The sequence below is a fragment of the Apis dorsata genome, unplaced genomic scaffold (assembly GCF_000469605.1).
Source record: "Apis dorsata unplaced genomic scaffold, Apis dorsata 1.3 scaffold_132, whole genome shotgun sequence".
Taxonomy (NCBI): Eukaryota; Metazoa; Arthropoda; class Insecta; order Hymenoptera; family Apidae; genus Apis; species Apis dorsata.
The window spans coordinates 483709-495384 of NW_006263425.1; the positions used below are offsets into that span (position 1 = coordinate 483709).

The 11676-nt window shown below is 33.0% G+C and overlaps 1 protein-coding gene and 2 long non-coding RNA genes across 36 annotated transcripts in view; 2 read left to right on the forward strand and 1 right to left on the reverse strand.

The window, feature by feature from the left end:
- The window catches only part of LOC116185223, a 14881-nt gene extending 8355 nt beyond the window's left edge, over positions 1-6526 (forward strand). Inside the window, exon 3 of the long non-coding RNA XR_004150025.1 lies at positions 6363-6526. This is a non-coding gene — a long non-coding RNA (uncharacterized LOC116185223). The remainder of the gene's footprint in view (positions 1-6362) is intronic.
- The window catches only part of LOC102678064 (sodium channel protein para), a 57363-nt gene that overhangs the window by 16192 nt on the left and 29495 nt on the right, over positions 1-11676 (reverse strand). For 19 of the 33 annotated variants that reach the window (XM_006613022.2, XM_006613014.2, XM_006613017.2 and 16 more), the window contains 9 exons: positions 11469-11597; positions 8132-8223; positions 7142-7354; positions 6772-6832; positions 6355-6664; positions 5596-5877; positions 2077-2508; positions 1867-1960; positions 1708-1776 (listed from right to left, as the gene is read on the reverse strand). In XM_006613022.2, the coding sequence (XP_006613085.1) occupies positions 1708-1776; positions 1867-1960; positions 2077-2508; positions 5596-5877; positions 6355-6664; positions 6772-6832; positions 7142-7354; positions 8132-8223; positions 11469-11597 (1682 nt within the window). Of the gene's footprint in view, positions 1-1707; positions 1777-1866; positions 1961-2076; positions 2509-3801; positions 3859-5595; positions 5878-6354; positions 6665-6771; positions 6833-7141; positions 7355-8131; positions 8224-11468; positions 11598-11676 lie in introns of those variants that run through there. The other 14 variants (XM_006612998.2, XM_031509208.1, XM_031509205.1 and 11 more) reach the window with 2 other exon arrangements.
- The window catches only part of LOC102677972, a 15303-nt gene continuing 10681 nt past the window's right edge, over positions 7055-11676 (forward strand). The window contains exons 1-2 of one of the 2 annotated variants that reach the window (XR_421317.2): positions 7055-7391; positions 7558-7666. This is a non-coding gene — a long non-coding RNA (uncharacterized LOC102677972). Of the gene's footprint in view, positions 7392-7557; positions 8054-11676 lie in introns of those variants that run through there. The other variant, XR_004150028.1, reaches the window with a different exon arrangement.

An 11676-nucleotide genomic window follows, 5' to 3' on the forward strand; every position in this document is an offset into this window, starting at 1 on the left:
AACAATCTTGAAGGAATTGTACGGAGCTATGTGAAAGCGAAAGAAATGAAAAAAAAAAAGAAAGAAATCATAAATGGTGCATTCAATGCATTTGCACGTGAATGTGCAACGCGACTAACAAGAACACGCGCAGCCTAAAAGCTGTGCAGGGACATTAAAAAAAAAAAAATCGAAGCTGCAAAAGGAGGAATAAGAGTGCGACAAGTGGGTAGCTTGCAGAAAAAAAAAAGAGGGTAAAGAACAAATTTATAGTTCGGTTATGAGGAATAAATAAAAATCGTGGACATTCAGAATGCAATTAATCCTCAACTGGTGGAACATGGTACTGGTTAAAATGGGGCAAATTGAATTTTCAAAAGGGAGAAATGAAAGAAACATGCTGTAAAGAATTTTTTTTAAGAAAATTTATACTCATTTTAGAAATTAAATCTTCTAATTTTAAGATTATTTAGTTTAACTTATTGATCTCTCTTTTTTATGATAATTTTAATAAAATCTTCATTCGACCACTTGTGGATAAAAAATGGAAAATTAGATTATTGGGAATAAAATAATGAACAATGTGACAAATAAAATATCAACAAAATCAACTATCAAATAAAATGATCACAAATAATAAGAGTGAAAGATATTAATAATAAATTAAAAGGATAAATGTGACAAAATAATAATCGATCTAATTCTTCGAATCGTTGCTATTACTAGTTATTGCAGCAACCTAATAGTAAGTCAAAGTGCTTGAGACAATGTTGCTTGGTGTTCTCGCTATAACATCAGTATTAGAAGCTCTAATCGCACTTTCTAGAGCATTGAATGAAAATTGGTGAATGACAATAATAAATCACCGGTCGGAAAAAGCTTCGCGATTCTACTTTGTTATTGTGCAAACGCAGGCAAACGCGGAGGTGCCCTCGAAGCGGAGTGCCATCGCGAATAAAAGACTATGAAAATGAAAATTTTCGCTGCAGTGTACGTCGGTGATCAGACGAGGAGAAGGCGAAATCCAGGCACGAAGCGACCAAGACTGTGCAGCTGCAGCGAGGATGTTAATCTGTGTCATATACATCAGGAAACAAACTCTGTTTCCCCAAAAGACACCGTTACAAAATTGTTTTACTTTAATTCATTTCGTTTCATTATCCATCCAAGATTTCGAGGGCTTATGCACTGCAATTATTCGATGAATTTACTTATTATACGATTTGAAAATTATGTCTATAATCATATAATTATCCTTATTTTGCTTTACACTATAACTTTCATATTTCTCGTTTCTTTCTTCCTTTTTATACAATAATAATAAAAATGAAACTTATTGGGACCAACAGGAATCGTACCATGCACTGTAGTACAGTATCGGTATTAACCAATAACGGAATAAAATGGAAATAATTTTCGATCGAGTTTAAACGAGACTTTGAAATTAAACAATAGAAAAAAAAAAGAGACAGAGAGATAGAGAGAGAGAAAGAGAGATAGACTGTATATACGTATATATAGGAGTCGGTCTACTATGTACAAGGCGCTCAGACAAAAATCTTCAGCACTGAATATCAATGGAGAAAACTGTACAAGAGTTTCAACAACGGTGTACATCAAAATGATAGGATGCTCATCACACAAGAGATACACATCTGTGATAAAGGGTGATAGAAAACTGTAAGAAAAAAAGTAACATGAGCGAAAGAATTGAACATTCGACATTACCTCCTTGCTCCGGAGTTCTGCTCTGTCGTCCCGCTGCCTGTTCTATGATATCATTCAACACCATCACGTCTGCAAAGAGAAACAAGAAAACAACAATTTTAAGAAAAATATCAATAAAAAAACAATCCCTCCACTAACAACAAGTAATATAAAATTCACCTTTCATATCAACCACGGCATGTTGTTGAGAAGGCTCTATAAACGGATTGTCTTGTTGCTTTGCCTTGCCCATGGGATCTTCCAGATCACCCTCCTTAAGGGAGAGGAAGAAAAAAAAAAAAAACATTAAATCCCTTAACATATTTATACGTTTAAATGCGAGATCACCTCACGAGATCCAATTTTTTTCTTTTTTTTCTTTTTACTCACGTAATGGTACTTCTGATTATTATCCGTGATATGTCCATTGACAGACGGCGGCCTGACAGATCTGATCTTCAACTGGCTCTCCTTGGTCATCGGTTTCCCCGCGTTCGCTATGCCGCCGATCAGATCGCCGTGAGACGTGTACGACAAGCGTGAAGCGTGCGACGTGTACGAAGAATGCCTGGACCCAAGATTCGCGTAGTAGACGGGCACAACGATCGTGCCGTTCTCCTCGGACATAGGCGTGACCGCGTTCGAGTCATCCGCGTACGGCAGGTGTTCCTGGGCGTCGAGGAACGTGGACAGCACCAACGGCTTCCGGTCACCGCCGGGGGGCCCGACGAAACGGCCCCTGCCATTTCTGATCGTGAACTGATGGCTACCGCGGCTGCTCCGGCGAAGATTGAACGGTGAGCCAGGCAGACTAAGGCTCGCCTGAAATTACAACAAAGCGGACCACCGCTTTTCTCTCTCACCGTTCTCTCTCGAGCCTCTCTCGAAAAGCGAGTGGACGGTTTAAAGGGGGCGGTTTAAAGGGGGAATGGGGCGAGGTTCTTCCACCTTTTCTCTTTTTTTTTTTTTTTTTTCCTTTTTTTTTTCTTTCCAATACGTTTAATAAACACCCTCGAGACACACCCTATATATGTGTATATATATATTTGCCTATATTCGGCTATAATGAATCTTCCTGCTTCGAGCTAGCTTCGCACCGCTTCGCGTGTCGTGTCATTTCTTCAAGGACTTCAGCGATGGAACCTGTATATAGTCAATAGGGAGGGAGGTCCTGATGACAGGCTTGGATTTCGATAACTCGTTTCTTTCTTTCTTTTTTTCTTTTTTTTTTTTTTTTTTTCTTCCTTTTTTTTTTCATTCCAATACGTTTAATCAACACCCTCGAGACACACCCTATATATGTGTATATATATATTTGCCTATATTCGACTATAATGAATCTTCCTTCTTCGAGCTAGCTTCGCACCGCTTCGCGTGTCGTGTCATTTCTTCAATTACTTCATCGATGGAACCTGTATATAGTCAATAGGGAGGGAGGTCCTGATGACAGGCTTGGATTTCGATAACTCGTGTCTTTCTTTCTTTTTTTCTTTTTTTTTTTTTTTTTTTTTGTGCATAATTCTGCGGTTTTCTTGAGAGTTTGGAGGCTACGTGAAGCTCAAAATTTGTACGTTTACTTATATGGGATTTTTTGAACTTATATGAACTGATGAGAGATCTTTTCTGAGTTGCGAGATGGTTCTAAAGATTGAGATAATTCGATATACGGTATTTTTAGCAACAAGGATGTTGGAGATTCTGTGGATTTTTGGGGCGATTCGTTTCGTTTCGGAAGAATATATCTTGCATCTCGAGTGAAATCAATTCTTAAAGCATCTTTGGAGCAAAGTATATCAAGATATTGATGTTGTTTTTTCATCGGGAAGTGGCACATATTTGCGAAGTGATTTCACGAAATGAAATGCGAAGTGAAATAAAATATATTCCCTTATATCGCGCTCTTGGTCCATCGAATCTTCAAGCATCTTTGAATGATTGTGCGTAATGATCCTCTAATGGCAACGAGATTGGCGTTTCGACGAGAAACGTTTGGAACGCGTGAAACCTTGGACGATCGATGGTGTTTTGATCGACATGAAATTTTGGATCATGGATCCTGTACATCTATTGTAGTACGTACGGTCGGCGGTGACAGACACGTTGTGACACACATACCTTCCGCAGGCTTTCCTGGTAGGCATAAGTAAACTGGCCATTAGCGGCGCGAGAGACCTTAAGAAAAAAACAAGAAAAGATATCTCCTACCAAACGGCTCGTAACGTTGTCTAATATGTACACCAAGGAGGCACTCGATACGGATAATATGTTTATATAAATACTTGCAAAAGCGTTACATACACAAAAGAAGTGACAGAGAGATAGAGATAGAGATAGAGAGATAGAGCATGATGTTAACACACGCAGAGATATAATGATACAACTGTCTTCGCAAACGCATATTAGGGTAAAACGATGTTGATCAAATGCCTTTAAAACGGAAGTAAGGGAGACACGAAGATCCGCGGTATCTTTTATCACTTGTACGTCATGTAATAAACATGATTTGTAGATCTTTCTTTGATCTTTCTTTACATCCTTTAAGTATGAATTATTAGAGATTTCTGAGAGTTATGGTATGTATCTTTAAAACTTGAATTTGTTATGACACAGAATCACTTTTTAAAGATATAATCTTACATTTTGGAAATCTCTAATTAATTTTTATTATCATTAAACGTATAACAGAAAATGAAAATTATAAGTAGAAACTTATCAATCTTCTTAGAATAATTCCCACAGTGGCACTTTTATATAACTTTGACTGTGTTGAAAAAATAACTTTCGATTTCTTTACTTGACTCAAGATCAATGTTCCTATTTATGAACCGAAAATTCGTATCTCCATTCTCTACTACACACATGCGTTACCATGCAAAACGGCACAGAATGAAACGTTCTTTTCTTTTTTATTTCGACAACGATATCGATCCTATTTAAAACACTTTAGACGCGTCCGCGAGTAACCAGACCGATGATGGAAAACCAAAAGGAATGCACGCTGTCAAAAATCATTATACGCCATTCGAAACCAAGAAAGAATCGATGAAGAAAATTCAACGCAACGAAAGCAAGGAGTTCAATAAGCGTCCTAACGAAGTACCAAATTGATCATTATTTAACAATCGATTACAATATGTTACGACAAGCATGCTACAGAGCGATAGACTTTTATGAAGGGGCTCGACTCGTCGCTTTCAACGCTAACTTGAGCCTAAGTGGAACGTTTCCTGATCAGAATTCATCAACCTATCTATCCTTTTCAAGACATTTCGTCTTCACTTCCCTAAACTGCCATCAACACACCGTCAACAAATCCATCATCCTGTTCAGTTTATTCGTTATAGGTTGACGAACGCTCAACAAAAATCTGAATCTACGCCATCCCTGTCCTTGAAACGGCTCGCAAAACACCATAGTGCATAAATGGATAGAACAAAGTTGTCCACATTAATATTCCTCCATGTTTCATTTTTTAATAAATTTTTTAAATATTTCCTTATGCTATAATATCATTAACTTTCTTAGAATATTTATACTTCCTTTTGTCATGATAAATTTTCCTCTTAAATATTGATCGTTACTCTATAAGTACTCTAATAGCTAGTATACTAAACAATTTTCAAATAAAATTGGCGGAGGATTATGTAATGTCCCATGGACAGCTCTGTGCACCATAGAATATAGTCAAAATACGATAGTGGAAGGAAAAATAAAAAAAAGTATTATTTCAATGTTTCATCGACGAGTCGAGTCGAGATCGAACAGCCTCGCGTGAATCGCTCTCGTAGAAGCGAGGTCAAGGGGGACAAGTTCGATTGTAACAGGAGGCAAAAAGAGAGTACATTACGTCAAAGGAGGATAAATCGATGGTACAAAAGAGAGAGACACATCGGCCAGTCAGACACTTACGGCGCTGACTTTTCGCACTTTAGTGGTGGTCGTGTGATTGTTGATCTGTTTCACTCTGTGCTCGCTGACCGATTCGATCGAACGTATGCTCATCCTCTCCTTGTTGTTATCGTCGTTCCCTTTCTCTTGACCAACGAACAATTCGTAGCTGTGACACGAGAAGTCTGATGGAGATTTGACTATCTGGTCAGCGGCGGTCACCGCCGCATGTGCTGCCGCCTCTCGGGCTGCCGCTTGTGCCGCTAATTTGGTCTCCTTTGCCAGGGCCGCTTCCTCAGCTTCCTGTCGTATATTTCATTAAAATATATTTAATCTCTATTAATGTTAATTTGTTTTCGTTAGTTTTTTGTAATACTTTAATGTAAGTATTTGCACACAGTTGTATTGTAACATAATAATTATAGGATTTGGATTGAAACTCGTTCAATCAAAGATAGGTTAGATTCTTCGAGAATTTTTACTTTGTCTTTTTTCTCGACTTTATACTTTATAGCCAAAAAATTTCTAAGATAGAGAAAAGTATTTGCATTTTATTTTATGATGTATGTATCTTGAATTTCTAAAAATACGTCTCTTCCGGAAAAAGAATTGATAATTTAACAGTTGACTAGACATTATTGTAATTAAATCTAATTATATTATATTTGTTATCATTTAGTATCTTCAAATGATTGTAAAAATGATTTATTTTATTGGAACATGAGTGTTATGTACAAATACTTTTTTTTCTAGGCAAATTTTAATTTTATAAATACGTACTCTTATAGCTTCCTCCTCGGCTGCTTCCTCTTCCTCAGCTTTCTTCTGCAATTCATCGTAAGACATCGCGACAATAGCAAGAATCAAGTTGACGAGATAAAACGAGCCAAGAAAAATGATCACGATGAAGAACAACATATGCCATGGGCCGGCCGATCTAAGCACTAACTGGTACAGATTTTCCCAATAATCTTGCGTCATCAGACGAAAGGCGGATAATAAAGCCCAGCCGAAGGTGTCGAAACTCGTGTAACCGTAATTCGGATTTTCACCGTATCCTTGTAAACACGTGTAACCAGGAAGGCACTGCCTGTATTCAACAAATCCAATGATTTACGATGAATAGTAACAAGAATTTGTATATATATATATATATATTTATACTATATATAAGAAAAAAAAAACGAGATAAATTACCCTGCTCCAGATGAATTTCCACACAAAGGCATGTTTTTCGCCTCGTCCACGTACCAATTAGCTAAATAAAATAATCAATTTCAATTTTAATTAGTTTTGAAATTTTTTTATTTGATGGGGAAAAAATGAAAGCTCTTCAATTCAAAATTTTAAGATTTCGATTGTTTATTAATTAAATAACGGATAATTTATTTAATGTAAATAATTTCATTTCATTATATATTATTCTTTATTTATAGAAGAACGTTCATTCGAAGGGAAATAAAATAAGTTTGGAATATTTTTTCCAAAGTTCCAAGGAAAAAGGCTTCGTTTCTGAGGTGAAACTTTTCAGCAACGAAAATACGTCAAGGAATAATAAACTACGTACTTTCATTACTAACGAATCGCTCCCAGTTTTCATCGGTCAGATTGCCCCAGGAGCCGTCCTCGGGAAAGTTCTTTATACACTTTTGCGTGAGCACCCCCATATAAATCTGGAGGCCCATCAGCGCAAAGACGGAAAGAGAGAACATCGTCAAGATTATCACATCGCGCAGGTTCTTCACGGATTCTATCACAGCGCCGACAATGGTTTTCAGACCTGGCGAACGAAACAAAAAAGGGGACCAGATGGATTTGTCAGTAAAACGTCAATGTGCAATATGTTCGACGAAGACGACGTTCAAAGTGGCGGGCATAATTCTTTTGCATATTTATTTTATCATTTGTCTTATTGTATATATATATATATGTATATATATATTTTTTTTTGTTTAACAAACAAGACAACGCTTCTCGTTTCAGCGTGTGGAAAAAGAGAAAAAGATAGATAGATGATAATGGATCGACCGAAGAAACGGATGGAAGGATCATCAAATTAATATATTGTCTCTTTTCTGTAAAAAAAAAAAAAGTGGAGGAGATCATCATCGATGAAATGAAAATGAGGAACAAGAAGGAGATAATAGATGCTGCTAGCAGAAGGGGACAATTGCTTCTTGGAAAATTGAAAAAAAAAAAAAAAGAAAAAAAAATCATGATGTTCAATTTAGGTGGAATGATCTTTGATCCGATGATCGTGTCGAAAGATGCAAGGTTGGCGAGCAAAAAAAATGACGCACGAAAAAAATGTACAGATGATTAATATAGGCGTTTCGTCAGACAGATAGACATAAGTGAGAGATTAAAGAGATATACAGAGAGGTAATTATTATAATAGAATATAGGCGTTGTGTAGGTGATGATATGCGATAGAATGTATGTGTGTAACAGCGAGCCGCGGCAAAAGTGTATATCTATTAAAAAAAAAAAAAATGAATAGTCTCTAAAAGAAAAAAATCTGCGACTACACCCAATTGATCTATTTCACTAAGCATACCTGGTACAATAGCGACAGTCTTCAAGGCTCGGAGGACTCGAAATGTCCTGAGAGCGGCAAGGTTGCCTAGATCTATGCCCATCGTCACATAACTGCAATACACCCGAACATCACACACATTACAGTGATACAAACAAAAAAACAAAACGATTTTAGAAAAAAATAGAGATAGATAGATAGAAAGAGAGAGACAGAGAGAGAAAGAGAGAAAGAGAGAGAAAAATAGTGAAAAAGATAGAAGGATAGAGATAGATATATATATAGAAAGAGAGAGAGAGAGAGAAAGAGAGAGAAAGAAAGAATTAGAAAAGAGAATAAGTAAAAAAAGTATTAAATATAATACTCAAACGATTACTCGCTACCAGATTTTTCTATTGCCTACCAAAACTTCTGCTTTGAAAAACTGCTTGTATAATAATAATAATAATAATAATAATTATAATAATAAAAATAATAATAATTATAATAATTATAACAATAATAATAACAATAATAATAATAATAATGATAATAATAATAATGATAATAATGATAATAATAAGAGGATATATATAAAATATATATATGTGTGTGTATGTATATATATATATTTTATATATATTTTACAGGTAGCTATTACTGCATGCAATCGATGTTGCTCGATATGCCACGGTATCACGGGAATCTAATTGTAAATCATATTTTTTTTCTTTCATTTTATTACTTTTCTACTTTTCTTGTAATAAGGATAATAATAATAATACTAATAATAATAGTTAATAATGACAGGATCAATTTCTAATATAATTAATTAAAAAAAGGTGAACATGGAATATGATATATATATTGTGATATAGTTCTCGTGATGCCGAGTCGCAAACGGATACTCGTTACGCTGTATAAGATACACGTATTTGTCCATCTATCAACAATTACTTAATATGTTATACAGGATGTTCACAGGATATTATTTTTCAGCGATATTTTTATAAATGGTATATATTTGCGAGAAAAATAGAAGAAGACAAATTTCTCGTTTTATATGGATGGTGATGGTCCGAAGAAATTTTTTAAATTTATTACTGTGTATATAACGAATATTTTTAAATTGATTAAATTTAAAAATATTTTTTTCTTTTTTTTACATAATAATAATATTTATTTTACACTTCTCTTGTGTGAAAAAATATATCAACATTTAAAATTGAAATTAAATTGATATTGAATTTATCAATAAGTTATCGTTTAAAAAAATTTATTTAGAGATCACCGTCCTATAAACGTATAAAAAAACGATGAAATTTTGTTTTCTTTAATTTATTTCGCAAATCTATCATTTACAAAAAAGATTCTAAAAACAAATATCATAAACATTCTGTATATATACACATATGTATGTATTATACATAAAATGTATATATATATATACACACATATATAATAATAATGTACTAAATCTACGACAATTAATAATATTAATAAGTGATTCGATCGAATCGACGTATAATACGCTATGCTAATCAACAATTACGATGATTATAAATAAATAAATAAATAAATAAAGAAATAAATAAATAAATACTTTCCGTCTGAGAGTAACTAGACATAATAATTATAATAATAATAATAACAGTAATAACAATAATAAAAATAATGATAATAATAATAATAATAATAGTAATAATAATAATAATAATAACAATATAATGATGATAATAATAATAATAAAAAATCTCTAATCCCTATCTAATTATAAGAATACTAATTCAAGTATTAACTATCATATGTAAGTATTTTTTTATGTAATCGTGTAACTATACGTGTAAATATATGAATATCGTATATACGTATATATACACACATATATGTATATATATACACATGTATATAAATATATTCATGTATTATATTGTACGTGTGTGTAAGTGTATAAGTGTGGTAAGAGAAAATTCGAAGAGTAGAGTATTCATCGCTACACAAAAAATTTGTTCTTTTTTTTTCTTCTTCTTTTTCTTCTTCTTCTTTATTTTTTTTTATTTTTTTTATTTATTTATTTTTTTTTCTAAATAGCTTACTCAAGGTTTCTAGCAAAATATATGTATTAATTATATACGTTTATATATTTATATATAGATAGATCTACGTTCCATAACCTGAACACATTTTAATCTTGTATATTAATTAGCGTTCTCGTGAGTAAACCCTTCTCTTCGCCAACTCTGCTCGTAACGGGGGTCGACGTTCATTCATTCATTCAAAATCGGTCCTGTCGACGCGGTACGGCTAAGATCATCATCATCATTCGTGATATACGAATCTACCCGTGGAACTAAGGAGAAAAACACAAATTGTCTCTCAGGCTGATCGACAATCGAAGCCTGTTCGAAATATTTATAATTATCTTTAATTCTTTTTTCTTTTGGATTATTTTTAATAATAATGAATTATTATTATTATTGTTGTTCTTCTTCTTCTTTTTTTTCTTGTTCTTCTTCTTCTATTTCTTCTTCTTCTTCTTCTTCTTTTTCTTCTTTTTATTATTATTATTGTTATTGTTGTTGTTGTTGTTATTATTATTATTATTATTATTATTATTATTTTTGACAATATATTAATATTTATAATTAAATTATGGGTTAAAATTAACAAAAGACATCGTTAATAATTTTAGGTAGATTCGTGATTTTGTGGGAAAATGTATGAATTTAAATACATTTTTTTTTTCTTAAATTAAATACTTTATTATTTCCGCCACGAAATTTTTCAACGAATCGATTTCAAAAGATTCAACAAAAAAGGAAGAGCTCACGAGATCCATCAGATTTTACCATCGTACGACATATCAATTTAATGATTTTTCTCCTCTTCGATTAGCGCCAATTACAATGCGGTTTAAAATTTATTTTTCTCTTCTTTTTATCATTTTTATTAAGATTTTGATTCCAGTAATTCTAAGGTTTTTCTTCTCTTCTTTCCTTTTCTAATTAATTAATTAATTAGGAAGAAACAGATTTTTAATAATTTTCTTCTTTTATCTTTTTCACTTTAATCAAAAAGCTAAATAAAAAAATAGTTTATTTTACAATTTAAAAAAATATTTCTTTAATATCACTTGTTTATTCTAATTGAAAAAATATTAATTAACGATAAATAAAATTTTTATAAGGTTTCTAATGTTCTCTTTCGTCACACGCTGTACTCTATCGTTTTTATACCATCGTTTTTTTCTTTTTCTTTCTTTTTCCTGCTCGTTTCTTTACATTTCTCTTGATCTCGTTTGCGTTTCTTTTCTTTTCTTTTTCCCTTTCGTTTTTCTTTTCTTTTTTTTTAGTTAAAAAATAAGTTTTTAACTACTCACGCTAAAGCTATAACTACGAAGTCGAGCCAATTCCATGCATCTCTAAGATAGGTAAAAGGCTGCAGAATGAAACCCCTCGCCATCACCTTAACGGCGGACTCAAATGTGTAGATGCCCGTAAATATCACTCTGAAAATAACAAACACACCACTCAGCTTTTAAATTCGATTTCTTTCTTTTTTTTTTTTTTTTTTTTTTTTTTTTTTTT